The sequence below is a fragment of the Camelina sativa genome, chromosome 6 (genome assembly GCF_030686135.1).
Source record: "Camelina sativa cultivar CO46 ecotype springtype chromosome 6, ASM3068613v1".
Classification (NCBI taxonomy): Eukaryota; Viridiplantae; Streptophyta; class Magnoliopsida; order Brassicales; family Brassicaceae; genus Camelina; species Camelina sativa.
Window position 1 is genome coordinate 23,343,682 of NC_141885.1, and position 17,682 is coordinate 23,361,363.

At 34.7% G+C, this 17,682-nt stretch overlaps 4 protein-coding genes across 22 annotated transcripts; 1 reads left to right on the plus strand and 3 right to left on the minus strand.

The window, feature by feature from the left end:
- The first annotated feature begins 68 nt into the window (after nucleotides 1-68).
- LOC104792495 (cell number regulator 8) lies at nucleotides 69-1,776 on the plus strand. 2 transcript variants are annotated; one of them, XM_010518655.3, is made up of 3 exons: nucleotides 69-522; nucleotides 743-945; nucleotides 1,285-1,776. In XM_010518655.3, the coding sequence occupies exons 1-3, from the start codon at nucleotides 252-254 to the stop codon at nucleotides 1,519-1,521; spliced, it is 711 nt and encodes a 236-aa protein (XP_010516957.1). In that variant the 5' UTR covers nucleotides 69-251; the 3' UTR covers nucleotides 1,522-1,776. The 2 variants fall into 2 exon arrangements, 1 of the variants encoding a protein (XP_010516957.1); XR_015559804.1 differs by having other exon boundaries at nucleotides 90-522; nucleotides 743-1,190.
- A 152-nt stretch (nucleotides 1,777-1,928) lies between these two features.
- LOC104792496 (DNA-binding protein S1FA2) lies at nucleotides 1,929-3,060 on the minus strand. Its single transcript, XM_010518657.3, has 2 exons — nucleotides 2,688-3,060; nucleotides 1,929-2,267 (listed from the first exon to the last, which is right to left on the minus strand). The coding sequence occupies exons 1-2, from the start codon at nucleotides 2,712-2,714 to the stop codon at nucleotides 2,064-2,066; spliced, it is 231 nt and encodes a 76-aa protein (XP_010516959.1). The 5' UTR covers nucleotides 2,715-3,060; the 3' UTR covers nucleotides 1,929-2,063.
- Nucleotides 3,061-4,212: 1,152 nt separating this feature from the next.
- Nucleotides 4,213-6,375, minus strand: LOC104792498 (peroxidase 21-like). The gene is made up of 5 exons (XM_010518658.3): nucleotides 6,116-6,375; nucleotides 5,809-5,957; nucleotides 5,516-5,704; nucleotides 5,221-5,389; nucleotides 4,213-4,773 (listed from the first exon to the last, which is right to left on the minus strand). Exons 1-5 carry the CDS (start codon nucleotides 6,189-6,191, stop codon nucleotides 4,373-4,375), a joined length of 984 nt encoding a protein of 327 aa, XP_010516960.1. The 5' UTR covers nucleotides 6,192-6,375; the 3' UTR covers nucleotides 4,213-4,372.
- Nucleotides 6,376-12,288: 5,913 nt separating this feature from the next.
- LOC104792499 (uncharacterized) lies at nucleotides 12,289-17,681 on the minus strand. 18 transcript variants are annotated; one of them, XM_010518668.3, is made up of 9 exons: nucleotides 17,268-17,628; nucleotides 16,668-16,776; nucleotides 16,414-16,548; nucleotides 14,647-14,783; nucleotides 13,620-14,333; nucleotides 13,122-13,534; nucleotides 12,902-13,003; nucleotides 12,686-12,823; nucleotides 12,289-12,606 (listed from the first exon to the last, which is right to left on the minus strand). In XM_010518668.3, the coding sequence occupies exons 4-9, from the start codon at nucleotides 14,744-14,746 to the stop codon at nucleotides 12,451-12,453; spliced, it is 1,623 nt and encodes a 540-aa protein (XP_010516970.1). In that variant the 5' UTR covers nucleotides 14,747-14,783; nucleotides 16,414-16,548; nucleotides 16,668-16,776; nucleotides 17,268-17,628; the 3' UTR covers nucleotides 12,289-12,450. The 18 variants fall into 18 exon arrangements, with proteins under 18 accessions (XP_010516970.1, XP_087310661.1, XP_087310663.1 ...); XM_087454535.1 differs by having other exon boundaries at nucleotides 17,273-17,515; XM_087454537.1 differs by having other exon boundaries at nucleotides 16,414-16,499; nucleotides 17,268-17,448.
- Between the last annotated feature and the right edge of the window lies 1 nt (nucleotide 17,682).

The window sequence follows — 17,682 nt, forward strand, 5'->3', positions numbered from 1 at the left end:
AGAGTATGTCATTATGGGCCTTAATTAGGCCCAGATATTAATGAAGTAAAATTATTATTTTAGGAAAATGGGGATGAAGGTGTCTTTTTGACTATCTCTATTAAATTATCTTAACGCGTACGAGACGCTCAAAGTCTCTCTCTTTCTTCTTTCGTCTCAACCTTTTTTTTTTGCTTCCTTCTTAAGATCAAAAGAGATCGTTTTTTTTATCCAGAATTAGATCTTTGCGTTAAATAATTTCTTAGCACAATATGGCGGGAGAAGATAGCCGCGAAGCTCAAAAAGAGGAATCGAGTCCTCTCTTGCAAGGGAAAGAGAACGACAGCAAGATCTGCTCGAAAGGGGATGTTAAGGCTAAGGCGGCGTCGGTTGTTGTGCCTCCTCATGCGGCGGTGGAGGAATACGGTTGGACGGCGGATGGTAGCGTGATTGGCGAACCCATCAGGAGAAACCAGTGGAATTCTGGTCTTTTCACATGTCTTGGTCGTAATGATGAGTTTTGCAGCAGCGATCTCGAAGTTTGTGAGTAGTTTCGTTTTTGGATTTTGAGTGATTGGTTTTTTGAATTTTTGGGGTAATGGGTATGTTAATTTGGTTCGAGATTGATTGATATCTGATTGAAAAATTCAATCTTTAGATCTGATTGAGTTCAGAGATAATTGGGTCTAAGATGTGATATTTAATTAGGATATGTTGTGTGTTTAATGATTTGCTTTTGTTTTTTTTTTTGGGTTCTTTGTAGGTCTTCTTGGAAGTGTGGCTCCATGTGTGTTGTATGGAACTAATGCAGAGAGGCTTGGGTCTGCTCCAGGAACATTTTCAAACCACTGCTTGACTTATTTGGGATTGTACTTTGTTGGTAATTCTTTGTTTGGTTGGAACTGTCTTGCTCCATGGTTCTCTTATTCCAGCCGTTCTGCTATTCGTCGAAAGTTTAACCTTGAGGTAATGGTTTATGTTTCCTTCATATGATATAGACAAGTGAACTTGGGATAATTAAAGATGAGATTGATCACCTCTTGTCTTTATGTCTTTTTGATTGCGTGGATGATGATGAGTGGGGGGTATAGCCCCAAGAGATTGTTGTTTGGTTCCACTTCCACCAAATTCACTAGTATTTAGAACCCATAGAAGGGCTGGCGTGGTCTCCTAGATCTCCATTACAATAGTCTCGTTTCACAACCTTATTGGTCTCCCCGTTTTCATTCTATATATTGCCACTTTGTAAGGGCAAATTCCATCATCTTCTGACCTTATCTTTCATTTTGTTTTGGGTAAAAACAGGGAAGCTTTGAGGCTATGAACAGGTCTTGTGGTTGCTGTGGTAGTTGCATAGAGGATGAGATGCAAAGGGAACACTTGGAGATGACTTGTGACTTTGTTACACATGTACTTTGCCATACATGTGCCCTTTGCCAAGAAGGACGTGAGCTCCGCAGGAAGGTTCTTCACCCAGGTTTCAATGCTCAGTCTACCGTGGTCGTGATGCCACCTAGAGAGCAAACCATGGCTCGTAAATGAAGCTTGCTTTGAGTCGAATGGTCTAAGTAGCACTTGTATTGTTGTGTTGTGTACACGTTGGTGAAACAAGTGTCTTGTGTGGAACATGAACCATGATATTGTCTTTTGCTTACGTTTTTTTTGAATAAAACCTTATCTGGATGTAATCTGTCGTGTGTCTTTTTTTTTTTTTTTTTTTTCTCGAAAACGAACATATATATCTTTATTGTTACGAACTTGTTTTCATGTGGTCTGGAATGTTCATTTGTTTCACAATTCGCCGAGCCTTGAAATAACGAAAACTGGATTGGTTTAACCTTTAAACGTAAGAGTATTAAGCAAAACCTTTGGATCGACAAAGCCAACAATATATGGACAAATAAAGTTAAGTGATCATGAGAGATTCTACGAGAACTGCTACCAAAATATATGTGAAGGGATAACCAAAAGCTGATATTCAAATCTTTGTGAAGTCTACCGAAAGCAAAACAAGGGTCGTTTCTACACTCCATATAAAAGTCTCATTGACATTTTCAATACAAGAAAAAAGTAAACTGGTGGTACTATTCACCGGGCACAGGGACTCCCTGCTTGAGCTTCTCACGCTTGAGCTTCTTTTTGGAGACGGGCTTCTTCTTCTTTGGGGGTAGATTCTTCTGAGCATACATGTACATCACGTAATTGGCAATCAGGAATGTCACAAGCAGACCTCCAACAACAAGCAACACTATCAATCCCGGGTTCAATCCTTTGGCTTCAACAGCCGCCTGTAAATTCACAACAATGTATACAAAAATTCTTCATACCAATGTGAGATTTATGGTAGCATGCAAGACAGCATAACGAAACCAACACTATCAAGCTTTTGATTTCTTGATACAAATTAGCAGCATCATGTACAAATAGTGAAATCTATCACAGCAAACTGGGGCACAGTGAAATCTTAACACTTTGACACTAATCCATAAGGAGAACACAATTGAAATCCTCTGTTAACTTTCCAGATCATGTTTCAAAATAAACAATGCAGTGCGAAAGGATCAACAAGATCAAGACAATACGACAAGCTAACAGCGAAATTCAGATAATCTTCTCTATCAATATAAATGAGATTAAACCATAACATAAACCAATTATGGATCGATTTCATCGAAATTACTATAAAAAAAAAAAAAATGGAGAGGTACCTTTCCGGCGGAACCTTGACTGCTCATACCTACGATCCGAATCTACGAGACCCCGATGTGGCAAAGAAACGAGTCGGAGATTCTATAAGAAACTGAGATCTGTGTTTCCGACAAGAAGAGATTCAGACATAAGACCAAAAAAAATAGACAAATAAAATAAAATAAAATATAGTATTTAATTCATTTGCATCCAAGTAAGTAAATGTAGAGAGGCCCAATAAATAACATTACATAACAATCAGGGCACAATTGACTTTCAAAATTTCTTATAGTTGGCTTAGCTAATGTATGTATATCCTTCCTCCTCACTTAAAACATTTTTTTTTTTAAAAACCTTAAAACCTAATTTAAAATATGTTTAATGTATTATAGCAATTGTTGCCTCTCAGTCAGGTATCATCTAGTCATCAACCCTCTTCTGCCTCTGCTTCGTATAGCGAATTGTGCTATATGATCCCAAATGCTTGTCATTAAGTCTAGAAAAGTTTAAAGACTGAAGAGAAGAAGGGAAAAATTAATTGGTGCTTACATAATCAACAACTCTAAGTGTCATGCGAACTTTGTTTTGTTTTTTTTTACAGTTCTATAAAAAATTTTAACCAAATCATTCATTTAGTTGTCTTGTTAATAATAAGAATAATAATAATTTATTCATCAAGAATGTTAATTAAGTATCATTTGAACAGAAGGGGAAGTGCCATTGTTCGCTCATCGCTCACGTACCAACGTTCATCATAAGTTCATAACAATTCTCTTCAACTATAGTATGAATAAAGATTCAACAATATTATTTATTATATATACGCGTCGTTGTATCGTATTAATTGCGTTAGATCCTTTGTAATAATTTGATTAAACTAGTGATTATATAGTTTGACTCCATGATTTTACTTCGCATGTGATTTGACTTCTATAGTTCTATCAATTGGTTTTGAATAGATGACTTCTATATCTTGGTACTATCTTATATGTTAATAAAATAATAATATTTGCCATTTTCTTATACAAATAATTAGGTCTATTAATTAGACACCAAATGAGACTGACCAAACTATTCGTCGATAATTAAAAAGAAACAAATTATTTAAAACTCTTACAATAATGGGAGAGATCGTAAAAAGAGTCAACGGAGACACATGGAGAAGTACCCAACTCGTTTGGCATCTCACAACTAAACAAACACGATCATGATTTGGCTTGGAGCCGACGACATTATCTAATTATATTCCCCGAAATTGATCTCTAGCTATCTTGTTCTTGTTGAGAGGCATAAACTTCAAATAGGTCGACATTGTAGACAACAACAAAAGTTTAAAAATCTATATCTATGTATTAAGATAGATTTGTAGTATAGGTTTAGATGATTTCAAATAGTTTTATCGTCTGGTTTTAGAGAATTTAAAATCTAACCATTCTGCTTAATTTACATATGGGTTGGTACCACTATTTATATAACTTAGAACTAAAATTCGAATAAGTCCGAATCGGTAGTTGCAAAATCACTCACGGGATATACACCAACACATGACAAAATATAAAAATACCATCGGAACCTTAAGACGATACAAACATATCTCAATCCACAACGGTTTTGGTGTTTCTTCTTCTTATTGAATCCAAAACATTTAAATACATAAATTCATATGATTATTGTCTTTCACATGCATTATAAGTTATAACCAATACTAGTTCACATAACGACAATCCTTCCTGATCTCGCCTTGGTCTCCGGTAAGCGGGTTGGTCTCGGACAAGAGCCTGACGCCACGTGAGAACTGCTCGTGGAAGTAACCGTTGTCCGCAGCCATCTTGGCCACAAACGGTGCGGTCCTCGGATCGGTGGCTAGCTCATCATCAATCACAAGAAGCCCCTTATGGGCCATGATGTTCTTGTAATACATGTTGTCCACAACCATAGGGGTCTCACGATCGTTGCGGGAGTACAAGACGGCGTTCGGGTCAGGTGTTGGAGTTGGGCAACGTTTTTTCAAGTAAAGAGCGTAACTTGGGTCGAGCGTCGGGTCAATCGTTGGGTATAGTCGGTGCACTAGATTAACGCAATGGACCCTACCCACTGAGTGAGCACCTACGGTAATATAAATTGACTGATCAATAACAATATCAATTTTATTTAAGAATTCATATCTCTAAAAAAAAAATTATACGATATATCTTTCACTTCCGTCTCTATCGTTAGACATTATCTCAAACACCGAATCAATACCAAATTTATATAACAAAACAAATTTTCTTTACAATGATCGGAAACATACAAAATTTTAACTGTTAAAGTCAATTTCCAGATTATAAATTATTGTATACTTTCCTAAATTTAAAATTAATGTAAAAAAATTGTGATTTATCTAAGACAACCAAACCAAGATTAATAATCAAATATATTGTTTTTAGATCGAACTAAACTCTTCTCTTTTCAAAATTTTCGTTTGAACTAAACCGTGGAAATGCCATCCTAGTTAAGTGTTACTGGCCGTGGCCGGTTTAATTATAGTGATATATGTCGTTAAAAGGATACCTAAGAGAGCGACGGTGGCTTCAACATCGATACCAATGGAGTCAAAGGTGGAGAGAACAGAGGAGAGAGAGTCATTGTGGTTAGGGATAAGAGTCTCAACATCTCCCAAGTAGCTTCCTCTGCTGTCTCTTCTTCCTGTCTTAATCATCTCTATCTTTGGCCCTTTCAACTATTAATATCACCAGACAATAATTAACAAAAAAATTAACAAAAACTATTAATCATCTCTATCTTTGGCCATTTATTATTAGAATTAAATGTAAAATGCATGTAAAAAAAATTGCCTAAAACGCACCATGACAATACCGTCTCTAGCAGAGAGAGCGACGATATCAGCGCAAGAGACGGTGGAAGGACACTCTTTCTCAAGTGCGTCTTTGATAATCTTAACGTACTTAAAGTTTCTCATACCGAAACTCCTCGTGGATTTCTGCTCAGATTCCACACCTCTCGCTGTCTCCAGCAGCAGCGACGCATCACACGACTACAAAATAAAATAAATAACACACGAACATTAATATATGTATTTATGTCGTATTACTCATTATGGTGAATATGTAAAACTAAAAGAGTTGATTAATAATAAACCTTGACGACACAGTCATGGAAGAGGTTACGGAGCCAAGATACGGCAGTGTTGCCGTGTTTGTAGTAAAGCGTCTCGACTTGTTGTCTTATTATCTCTTCCGCTTTTGGACAACTCTCTCTGTAATAGTTCATCTCCAACTCCCCATTTCCTACATTTTTTTTTTGTTATTATGTTAGATCTGCGTTTACTAGCGATCACTAAAAATCAAAAATAAATGTTGATCAATTTTTAACGGTGGAAAATGAAAGTAGTGAACCATGGAGACACATGGCATAACGTGATTAGATGAGGGAAGAGTGTATTTACCGATATGGATGAAGGAGAATAACTGTAATAACAGACAAAAGAAGCCGAGGAGGCAGAAGGGCTTTGCACTGGCCATTGCTCTCTTTCTCTTTTTTCTACTAGTAAATTATTGGTGTGTGTCTCTATGTGTTCCAATGTAGGGTTATATAGAGTTTGAGAACCTCTCTTAATCGTGTATTATATAATTAAGTATTTTTTAGTCATAGTGGTTGCAGTCGCTATTATTTTTTTTTTCTCAATAATCAGGGGGTTTCTTCATTATTCTAAACACATATTAATACTCAAATATATAACCACTAGCTATAGTTATCTGAAGTCTGAACTCAATAGTTGTTGGACATGTGAATTCAGTGAGACTCGATTTCAAAATTTTATTCGATAATAAATAGTACAAAAGTAGTAGTAGTACTAGTTTATTAGTTTGGCTATTCACTTTCTTTTGTTACATTCCTGTTCTATATTTTCTTCATAGACTACATTAGTTAGCCATCATCTTTAAACAATTCCATGTTCCACGAGAAGTAAACGAAGAGATCTAATATGAACATTTGAAAGAGTTCTTAAAATCAAAATTATTACAGAATATAATTGTTTGCAAATGATTATGAATACTATACACGTCCACTTCCAACTTTCTTAATAACTAACCACCATACTAATCTATAGCTTTATACTATATTTCGCCTATTATTTTCATTATGGTTATAATTAAGTTAATTAATTAAATTTACTAAACATAAAAAAACTCATAAGCCTTTGATGCTGCTACCGTGCTACCTGCTGAACTGGTAAAGTGTGCACGACCACAATTCTAAACATATTCTACCAGACTTACAGGCTTCTTACTTTCCGTTAAGATATCGTTACAAATTTAGAATCATTAGCCTCACTTTAGAAACTTTATGTCTTCGGGACTGTTGGAGTTGTTAAAGTTAATTTTCTCAAACATCAAACGAAAGAATTGGACTACTCATTAAAATATTTATGTGCATGGCCCAATTTGTAACACATCATGCAAAAAGTATTGAGTAAAAACCTTAAATTTTTAAAAACTAGATAGTTGTTCACGCGATGCGTGGATGATGCATTTTTAGTTGTTTATAAATTTTTATTGATTTGTGAGTATTATAAAATCATATATATATATATATATATATACATGATCAAATTTGATTTGATTGTTTGGTATGCATTTATTTAATATCTTACATATTTTTTTTTAAATAAATAAGTAAACTAACAAGACAATAAATAAACACATATGTGAAATATAAATAAAACATAAGTAAAATACTTTTACATATGTGTATAACAAATAAAATAGATTCTCAAATGTCATATCAACTCCTTTTAATTGTCACGTTAGCATTTTGTTAGTTTATTAAACATTTATCTTTGTATAAAATTTTAACACAAATTCGTAAGTTTCATGTGCTATACCTTATTTAAATAATTTGAACCTCTTTAAATATAAAAATATGAAATATCTACAAACTAATTTTAATACAAATTTTCAAGTTTCATGTGCTATGCCTTATTTGAATCATTTGAACCTCTTTTTTAATATGTATTTGTTTAGTTAAATTATATATTAGTGTATTTAAATTTGAGGAAAAAGACACATGTATTAGTCTATTACTAAATGATTTTAATTAATTTAGGACATGTGTCAAGCTCTCATGGGACATGTATCTATCTCTAGTTGAAGGTTTTTTGAAGACTCCCTACGTTATTATATAAGATTATGTATAACATTAATAAATATTTTTTCAAATAAAGTTCAAGCATCTCAGTACAACTTTCTTAATAGTATATCTAGCAATAGTTGAATGTTTTGTTGGAAATTGGAAATTTGGATCTGATCTTACAAATAAACATTTGTGTAATGTATATTTTTTTGAAAAAAACAATATTGTTCTAATCTGGTTGGATATGGTCTCAAACTCGGTGCCGCTTAAGAAATAATGGTTAATTGTTATTCAATGGTTAAATATGAATGTTACGAGAAGTCTGATCATATTTGAAAGATCCTATAATTAAATAGCTGTTCAACAATCTTTAGTCGACTAATGACATGTATTAGCATTAGTTAGATCACTTCAATTCTACTTTTTTAGAGTAGAACGGTAGTCTTTGTCACCCAACGCCATAAGGATGTAGCACGGGGGTCAGAGTGAGATATGATGTTGTGAAGGATACACCTCTTCGTGCGATATTTAATTGCATGAAGGAGCATTGCTTTCACCAGAAGTACATCAGCTGCATATGTCTTCCCCTCATAAGGATTATCTAGAAAAAGAAAAAAGATGAAATTCATAAGAAGAAAAACAAGAGGTATCATGATCACATGACAAAAAATCATTCTACAAAGAGAAAAAAATTTACCGTCCGCTGGATTTGCTGATACTCAACAACTTATAGACGATAATCACAGACGACGGTTCTTGTACGCACCTCCTCATATCGAACCCATTGTTACCCAGAAGATCAACAACCGCTAGACTAATGGATTAGAACGTTCCATAACTGATAGGGGGTACGTGTAGGAAATACTTAGGATTTAGGGTTTTTAATGCCATGTTAATGTTATCCCAAAGATCATCGAAAAAAGAAGGATCTGTGTTATCATCAAATCACAAGTTCTCAAATTTAATTAGTATGAAATTTGTGGTAACTAAAAAATAATAATATATCTTCAGAATCATTGGCCTCACTTTAGAAATTTTTTGTCTTCAGTATTTTTGGAGTTGTTAAAGTTTATTTTCTCAACAATCAAACGAAAGAATTGGACTACTCATTAAAATATTTATGTGTATGCCCAATTTGTAACACAACATGCCAAAAGTATCGAGTAAAAACCTTAAATTCTTAAAAATTAGATAGTTGTCCACGCAATGTGTGGATGGTGTGTTTTTAGTTGTTTATAAATTTTTATTGATTTGTGACTATAATAAAATCATATATATATATATATATGATCAGATTTGATTTGATAGTTTGATATGCATTTATTTAATATCTAACATATATTTCTTAAAAATAAATAAGTAAACTAACAAGACAATAAACAAAACATATGTGAAATATAAAGAAAACATAAGTAAACATATGTGTTTTTATAACAAATAAAATAGGCTCTCAAATGTCATACCATCTCCTTTTAATTGTCACGTTAGCATTTTGTTAGTTTATTAAACATATATTTTTGTACAAAATTTTAACACAAATTCTGAAATTTTATGTGTTATGCCTTATTTGAATCATTTGAACCTCTTTATTTTAATATGTATTTGTTTAGTTAAATTTTATATTAGTGTATTTAAATTTGAAGAAAAAACACATGTATTAGTTTATTACTAAATGGTTTTAATTAATTTAGGACATGTGTCAAGCTCTCATTTGACATGTGTCAATCTCTAGTTAAAAATTTTTGGAAGACTTTCTACTTTGTTATATAAGATTACGTATAACATTAATAAATATTTTTTCAAATAAAGTTCAAGTGTCTCAGTACAACTTTCTTAATAGTATATTTAGCAACAGTTGAAATATTTTGTTGGGAATTGGAAATTTGGATCCGATCTTACAACGAAACATTTGTGTAGTGTATATTTTTTTGAAAAAAACAATATTGTTTTTATCTCGAGTCTGGTTGGATATGGTCTCAAATTTGAATGTTACGAGAAGACTGATCAAATTTGAAAGATCCTATAATTAAATTAGCTGTTCAACGATCCTCTAGAGTCTACTAATGACAGATATTAGCATTAATTAGATCGCTTAGAAGAGTTTGGATTAGGATTATTGATGACTTTAAATTTAGCCATTTAGGTAAACGCGTAGTAGTTTTTAGATCTGATTAATAGTCAGGACAAATTGAGTCAAGTTTTATACGAGTTTTTCTGCGTGTTTAGCGGACTAATGCATACGTTTGATGCAAAAATTAACATGGCTGTCAATATTAACACATTCTCATTGAAATATGATAGTATAAACTATAAACCAAAGCATTATCGTTAGCTTAGCAATAAAGATTCGTTGGTGTAATGTATGAATAATTAAAAGCCATTAAGTTTGACCTTTTAAGGCACTTGCGTAATCGCACGCGCATTCGCATAACCACTAAAATAAAAATCAATTCCACTTTCTTAGTTATGGCGGCTGTAAAAATACTGATCTCTGGTCTTTAGTTTTGCCATTAACTACCGTCCAATGAATCCACTCACTTGCTGACATAATGCTTTGTTGCCAATTCACTTATCCTCAATATTCTTTGTGTAATGATTTTTTCCTCCGATCTTTTTTTGTTCTTCTACATGGAAAAGGTTTCTCTATAGGCTTAGGGCAACTCCAACGGAAACGGCAAAACACTAGTTAATATTCTCTAACCAAACACCAAAACAAACACTATCTCTATTTTTTTAGTGTTTTGTGAATAATGTTACACTGTTCACAAAACACTAAAAATATATATATTATTTTATTCATGTTTTTATTAAAAAATATATTAAAATTATTGTTAATCAACTAAAAGCTAGATATATCATTAATATTTTTAAAACTATCTTATTACATTTAGTAATATAAACTAGTTACTATAATTAATATAGTATAAAATAATAATTATGATAAAATTTCAAACTAAATATCAAATTTAATAAGATTAAAAGTTCATACTAAACTTCAATAAAATAGTGAAAACATAATATTATAAAATTAAAACTAAACAAACATAAAAACTAAATGTAATAAAATACATAATAGTTTTGTTTAATAATATAATAATCAAAAGTTTTGTTTTTAGTGTAAAATTTGGTGTTGTGGTTGAAGATAAAAAAACTTTTTGTAACACTAAAACACAAAATTTAGTGTCAAAATTTGGTGTTTTGGTGTTTTATGGTTGGAGTTGCTCTTATACATGTATGAGTATAATTTTGATCATCTTTCACCAATAGAATTTGGATCTGGACCATCACTTTCTGCCTCTCATCAAAGTCAAAAATATGGACCCATCTTGCTTCTCCCCGCGAAATGCTTGAAGCGTGTCGGAATAATTTTGAGTTTTCCTATCATTTCGTTCCGAAGCAAAATTAATATATATATATATATATATATATATATATATTCTATCTTATTTGGTAATGTGTTAATAATGTTAGTGTATTATTGCTTCATAATATTAGACAGAAATTTATTTCTTTTTTATGTAGTTTATATATTTCGAGATATATGAATGTGACTTATTAGATGAGTTGACCCTTGTGACTATCCCCTAACAGAGCCTTATCCGTTGCAATTAAATTTTATTATTACCCTTATTGTATTTAATTGGGAGTGTGTCTGACGTACGTTTTTTATAAATTTGTGTGGCTATATTTGTGTTTATAAAACTATAGTTATGTAGTAATTCAAGATCATAATCATCCTCGTCTTGAATTAATTCTCCACTTGCTTTCACGTTTTCTTCATATACAGTATGGAGTAAACAGACATTGATTTCCTCTTCATCTTATTTCAGTTTTGAAACCAATAAAAGTCGAATAAATCTTTTAGTGAAAAATATATTTGAATAAATAGAATATTTCAGTTCTTAATTGTTTATATATGAAGAGGTTGATGAGTCCAAATGAGACTTAAAATGAAATAAATATATCACAAATATATTATCTAGTAACTCTAGTGGATATTCATAGTCACAAGTAAGCGTATTTTATCATAGACAGCATCTTTTGTTTATCACCTAATTAAAGTACAGTTCAAACAGTACTCCAAAGCCAACTACAGGCTATAGCTATGCCAGGTGAGCACCAAGGAGGCATTCGATCAGTACTTGGAGATTGGTGGCGTGATGGCGTCACGGTGTCAACGTATATAACAATAGCATGCAGTTTTCTCGGGTTACGACAAATTGCTAAGAAATAATTTACGAGTTACTAAACTTTGAGGTTACACAGACGACGCACACTCTCAACTTTTCAAGCAAAATTAAGGTTAACCATGTTTGAACATGCAGGTTGACACATACAGAGAGTATTTATGTAGAGTGAGGGCTACGAATTACTACATGAAGTCATTAATACGAATTAGCAACGAGGAAACATTGCTTTATGTATGGTCGATCATGTTCTAGTGTGTACTGCAACTATTTGCATCTAGGAAATCCTTGAGAGCCATTAGCAATAACATATATTATATAACCCTTGAGAAATAATCATGGAGTTCCTTCTATTTACAACTAATAAGACAACCTTAATGTTGTATTCTATATATATAACATTCACACAGAAAAGATAAACCTAAAAGCATTTGAGTATTTAAAAAACTAGAAAGATAATTTATGATGATGGGTTCTTCGAAGCATCAGGTAAAGCAGGGGATTTGCAAATAGGGCAAGAGTTCTTCATCGACAGCCATTTCTTGATGCAGCTCCCATGGTAGTCATGACCACACCCCTTCACTTCCCCCAACTCATCTTTCTCCTTGTACTCCTCCTATTTATATTACCATTAACACATCACCATTAGCCTTTTTCACTTTCACCATAAATTGCATTAGCCAAGCAAATCTTACCAGGCAGATAGCGCATTTTCTTTGCTCCTCCGTTTGATACAATGGAAAATACGTTGTCGCTAACAAGCAACTGGAGATAGCTCTGTCAGATAGACCTGTGTTGACACTCCCAATCCTTTCTCCAAGAGCAAGAAGATCCTGGATGGTGTCAATCATTCAGAATATATATCAGTGAGCCTATGTGAGGTTTCAAAACACAAGTATTTGGCAATTAACCTCATAGGTCATGTCATCGATGTCGAGCCTCATGTCTCTGTGGTAATCAGGCGAGTTTCTGGATCCATCGTAGTGTGGTTGGCGATCTACGTCCATGAATCCCTGTTTTTACATACCCCCCAAAAATTTAGTTGTAAATGAAAGGGGTCTTATCTTTATAATTAATGGGATTAGGACAGACTTCCACTCAAAATAATGTAGCTGTAAGGGAATACCATACCTCAGATGAAAACCGTTCATGGAGAGCAACTTCATCGAAAGGAGGCTGAAACCTCTCATAGGAACTCCTGCGTCTCCCTGGGCGATCACCGCTACGCCATGAAATGTGTGGTGGTGGCCTTAGATGCCTAGAAGGATAAGTCTCAGTGACCAAATGAGACCTGTCTCCAGATGAAGATGCTACATGTCCCAATCGCGAACCCTGCGAAGAAGATCTATAGGTGGGTGTTGAACTATGAGAGAAGCGGCTGCTGCTTGTAGATTGTGTTGAAGTTCCAGGAAAACCGTGGGAAACTGTAAGGTTTCTGTTTCCGGTAAGTCCATGGTGATAGCTGGAAGTATCAACAGACGTGCAGTTGGCAACACTTCTCGCAGGAAGAAAATGATTTGTCTCCGGACTAAAGCCATTTATATCTGCAAGGTGAGAATTCATGTGGTTATAGAGACATAAAAAAGAAAAAAAAAATTCAGAGCTCGAGACAAACTGAAAATTGCATACCTCTAGGAGCTGGGGGCAGTCTACCACAGTTCCAGTCCTTATCTATGTGAGATGTATGGCCAGGAAATTGACCTGAGCCAGAATGCTCAACACTGTGGTGGTGTGCATAATGGGAATCAAGTCTCGGACTTCTATCAAAGCTGGTCTCTAAATCAAGTGTAGGACGACTCCGGACACTCCTTGAAGAACCCTCTCCCCTGATCAACGAATTATTACTTTGGTAAGTTTGGTTCATGAGCCATGGCATGTAATGAGGATCATGATCATGCTTTATTGATTTTCCCAGGTGAAATTCCGCGGGGAATGGTGTGTCTGAAGAAGTTCTGTCACTGTGGTATCGGCTTGAACTGCCCATTTCATAGATAGAAGAACCACACGGGCTTTTTCGCTTTTGTGCTCCTCTTACATTTTCCATAGATTGATCAACATAACTAGCATTTGACCATGTCTGGTTGTTGCAGTTAGAGGAAGCTGGAAACGTCACATAGTTCTCCTGTGGAGCAGAGAAAGTTACAACTGTCGAACTCACGAAAGGATCATGAGATGGGCCCGAAGCCCCCGGATTGTAGTGTGGTCTCTCCACACTATGACCTGAGGCAGTATAGGCATTTGGTCGTGGAGAAGAGTTCCACTGAGAAGAACCTGGCATTCCTTCATTCGATATGTTTTCTGCTGGATAAACATGCGATCTGTTCTCACTTGTCCCAGATCTTGCTGAGAAAATATGGGGTGGATAATATTAATCAGAAAGTCCAGACATATTTCTAAGAAAAAGGCCAGGGTTTCAAGGATGGTTATAAAATCCAGCCTCCTAATTCTCACTAGCCGAGGGTATCCACTTATTAGGATTCAACTGTTGCCTAGTGAAACCCAATCTACCCATAGGTGAAAGCATATGGAACATCTTAACCTAAAAATAAACATGCATCATCAACCAAATTGCTTTTACATAGCAAACGAGGTTGAAAAATTGATCTCAATCAATTGAAAACAGATTAAATATCTATAGATATGGAGGACTAGTTACCTAGACTCGTATATGGATGCTCTGGGTGTATACGATTCCATCCTTGATCATGTTCATCATCAAAATATTGGGATGAGCCAGGAAAATGTCTGTGCCCCATGATTACACAACACTTCAACCTTGAGTTCCAATTAAACCTGCACAGAAAAGTTCTCTCAACATTCAAAATTTATCCAGAAAAACATTTAAAAATATTCCAGTAATTACAATGCACATTTATGTTTCTTTCATGCAAAGTATTTATTAAAGTGAACCCAAGAAGCACTAAATGGTAACTGAAAACACCAATCTGTATTCACTCTGATAGTCACATTTCCAAGGTAATGTATAAAGAAATCAGTGATAACTCTAGTACGAATTACCATATTATACCTCAGATGTCATGAAAACATTAGCAAACAAGTTTCGTGGACTTAGGCTGTGCTGCAGGAAACTTTACGATGCTTATACAAAATATAAATAAACCTTAACTAGTACAGATCTATAGTTCATAAGAATAACTTACAGATAAGAGTTTGTCAAGAAAAACAGACATATAGTACTTCTTCTTAGTTAAGCCAAAAGAAAGAAAAAAAGAGACAAAGCGCAAACAAGATTGGGAAACTAAGAAGACTTTGCATTTAAAGCATCACTCTGGTTCTCGCCTCTGCAAACCAGAGCCATCAAAAGTTAAGAGTAACAAGGAGTTCATAAAATTACACACTTTCAGAAAGTCAATAAATTTTACAGAAACAGTCTATTGAGAACCAAGTAGGACATAGAGAAGAGGATGGGCGAATATATTGTATCCGAAATTCCGAATAGAAGAGCATCAAAGCAAGTCCATGCAAAATAGGAAACAATTAATATCATCATTTCAGCTCCTATCAATGCACTGCTTGTTCACCTACTCAAGTAATGTTCTTTGTTACAAACAATAGATTTGACATATCTGGAGTATGTATAAAGGCCATGTACATGTCTTTCTCTAAACTTACAACCATGGTTTACTAACCAAGAAAACTACATGGAGGTCCAATAGCAGGACATAAGCTTACAGTAAATCCTCAAAAATTCACCTACCGGCAAATAATTCTAGCAGGATATAGGTTTGGAAATCCTAACCAAAAATACACTACACTACCCCAAGTGACAAAGCTGTTGTGCTTGATTGAGAAACTGATTCACCATCTCCACACACCTTTCAAGTAGACCAACCGGAAGTGATGAAGCATGTGACTTCACTAATACAATAAGAACACCAAATTTAGTTCCTTTTCTTCGGATCCACATATTGAATACACTACAGCTTCCTTGGGCGAACGGTTTAGTCCACAAAAGTGCTAGCCAGTAAAAGCTTACTACTTCATTTACTATTTCAGCGTTCTTATTATCCTAAACCCACCAATGCACCTTGACATACACCTGAATTCGGGACTCATGAGCACAAGGGTTGTAAAACAAAGTAAGTTGTTTGAAAGGATGCTTTATGAAATCAGCATTATGTTTCACATCATCGTGCACCCAGATAAAATGCTTGTATGTGGCAGGATGTCATTCCAGATACCATTATAGGACGAATGCATCTTTAAATGACTAGCACATTCAGGTACACATGTGATGCCGGCCAGACTAGTTAGTGATTATTTGCTTACTCCCATAAAGATGTAATCGGATCAGAATAAATCCTACACCACTAAAAAACAGGCGGAAGAACTGAATCGAATAAACTTGACAAAGCCTTTACAACCATAAGATTGGTCACTGAACATTAGGAGTAGAACTAACCACGCTAATAACTTTTGGATCACTTCTCTGAGTTCAGTTCCTCTTTGCTTTTTTTGCCAAACAACCAAAACGGTCCACAACAAAATCTGCAAATCAGAATACAGCAAAGGATAGGCCAGCCAGTAGCCACTGATCCTATGTGTTACAAAGGCTAAGCATGAGAGACTAACATCTGTCTGAAAAGTGCAGTTTCGAAGCTATAATTTAAAAAGTTTTTTTTTAAAAGTTCTGGAGGAAGGAAGATGAGTTCTGACCTGAAATCTATGGTTGTACTAGCTCTCAACTCTCCCAAACAACTTGAATCACCGATAAGTTAATTCCTCAGTTTCTCAACTACCCGAGGTTCGTTCGTGGTGGGGAAACCTGCAGGATACAAACCAGCTAAGCCTAGATTACGCTAATATATCCCAAACTAGCTAGCTAGCCCGTCGCTGCAGAGCAGAGCATGGACAACTTCTACCAACAGCTAACCAAAACATCGTAGAAATTAATCCACCAATTTTGGTCTCCTTTCAGTTCTCAGCATCGGAACAAAGCTAACTAACAAAATTCGAAAGTCCGGTATCCTCAAAACCGACTCCGATTTACGTACGAGACATGATCGCGATCAAACCCGAAGATTGCGTGAAAAATCACCGATGTAGCAGCAAAACCGGGAATAAACCGGATTAAACCGAAAAAAAAGCAAACAATCATCACACATACACACACGCAATCCCCAAAAGAATGAAGCAAACAAAACAACGATCGGTAACGAGAAAATAATAATAATGATAATAAAATTGCAATCATCATCACCTCAAAAGGTTGAAACAACAAGGATCGGGAAAAAAGGGACAAAGACAATTACAAACCTTACCACAACGTTCCCCTCCCCCCCGGCGATGAGAAATGATACCGATCGGTGGAGAAAAGCAAAAGAGACGGTATAAATTTCGTATTAATGACGCAACTTTTCTAGGAAAAAGAAAGGGTTTAGAGAGAGAAATTATATATGTTTTTGCTTTTCCTTTTTTTTTTTTTTTTATCGGTGATGGTACGAACTAACTAATAAAGCCGATGAAGAGGAGATCGGTTTATTAGAAAAAAAAAAAATCAAATTAAAGCGGTTGAGTACGTTTGCTGGGACAATTAATCCGCCTCTGACCAGTGACCACCTTCACCGGCTACCGGTTAAACCCGTTCAATATCTTTTTGTCGACTAACATGGGTCGTGATTAGGCATATACTGCGATGGCTTTTTGAACTTTATAAAGACTTTTAAAAACA

What these genes read in the sequence shown, in the direction of transcription:
- LOC104792498 (XM_010518658.3), bottom strand. Translation starts at nt 6,191, where the DNA reads ATGGCCAGTGCAAAGCCCTTCTGCCTCCTCGGCTTCTTTTGTCTGTTA. An exon ending in TCCATGACTGTGTCGTCAAG is followed by an intron (nt 5,705 to 5,808) that starts GTTTATTATTAA and finishes TTTATTTTGTAG; the next exon opens with TCGTGTGATGCGTCGCTGCT. An exon ending in AGCCACCGTCGCTCTCTTAG is followed by an intron (nt 4,774 to 5,220) that starts GTATCCTTTTAA and finishes ATATTACCGTAG; the next exon opens with GTGCTCACTCAGTGGGTAGG.
- LOC104792496 (XM_010518657.3), bottom strand. Translation starts at nt 2,714, where the DNA reads ATGAGCAGTCAAGGTTCCGCCGGAAAG. An exon ending in GTCAAGGTTCCGCCGGAAAG is followed by an intron (nt 2,268 to 2,687) that starts GTACCTCTCCAT and finishes GTGAATTTACAG; the next exon opens with GCGGCTGTTGAAGCCAAAGG.
- LOC104792499 (XM_019246956.2), bottom strand. Translation starts at nt 15,918, where the DNA reads ATGTGGATCCGAAGAAAAGGAACTAAATTTGGTGTTCTTATTGTATTA. An exon ending in GCATCCATATACGAGTCTAG is followed by an intron (nt 14,334 to 14,646) that starts GTAACTAGTCCT and finishes ATATTTTCTCAG; the next exon opens with CAAGATCTGGGACAAGTGAG. An exon ending in TCGATGACATGACCTATGAG is followed by an intron (nt 12,824 to 12,901) that starts GTTAATTGCCAA and finishes GACACCATCCAG; the next exon opens with GATCTTCTTGCTCTTGGAGA.
- LOC104792495 (XM_010518655.3), top strand. Translation starts at nt 252, where the DNA reads ATGGCGGGAGAAGATAGCCGCGAAGCTCAAAAAGAGGAATCGAGTCCT. An exon ending in CAGCAGCGATCTCGAAGTTT is followed by an intron (nt 523 to 742) that starts GTGAGTAGTTTC and finishes GGTTCTTTGTAG; the next exon opens with GTCTTCTTGGAAGTGTGGCT. An exon ending in GTCGAAAGTTTAACCTTGAG is followed by an intron (nt 946 to 1,284) that starts GTAATGGTTTAT and finishes GGGTAAAAACAG; the next exon opens with GGAAGCTTTGAGGCTATGAA.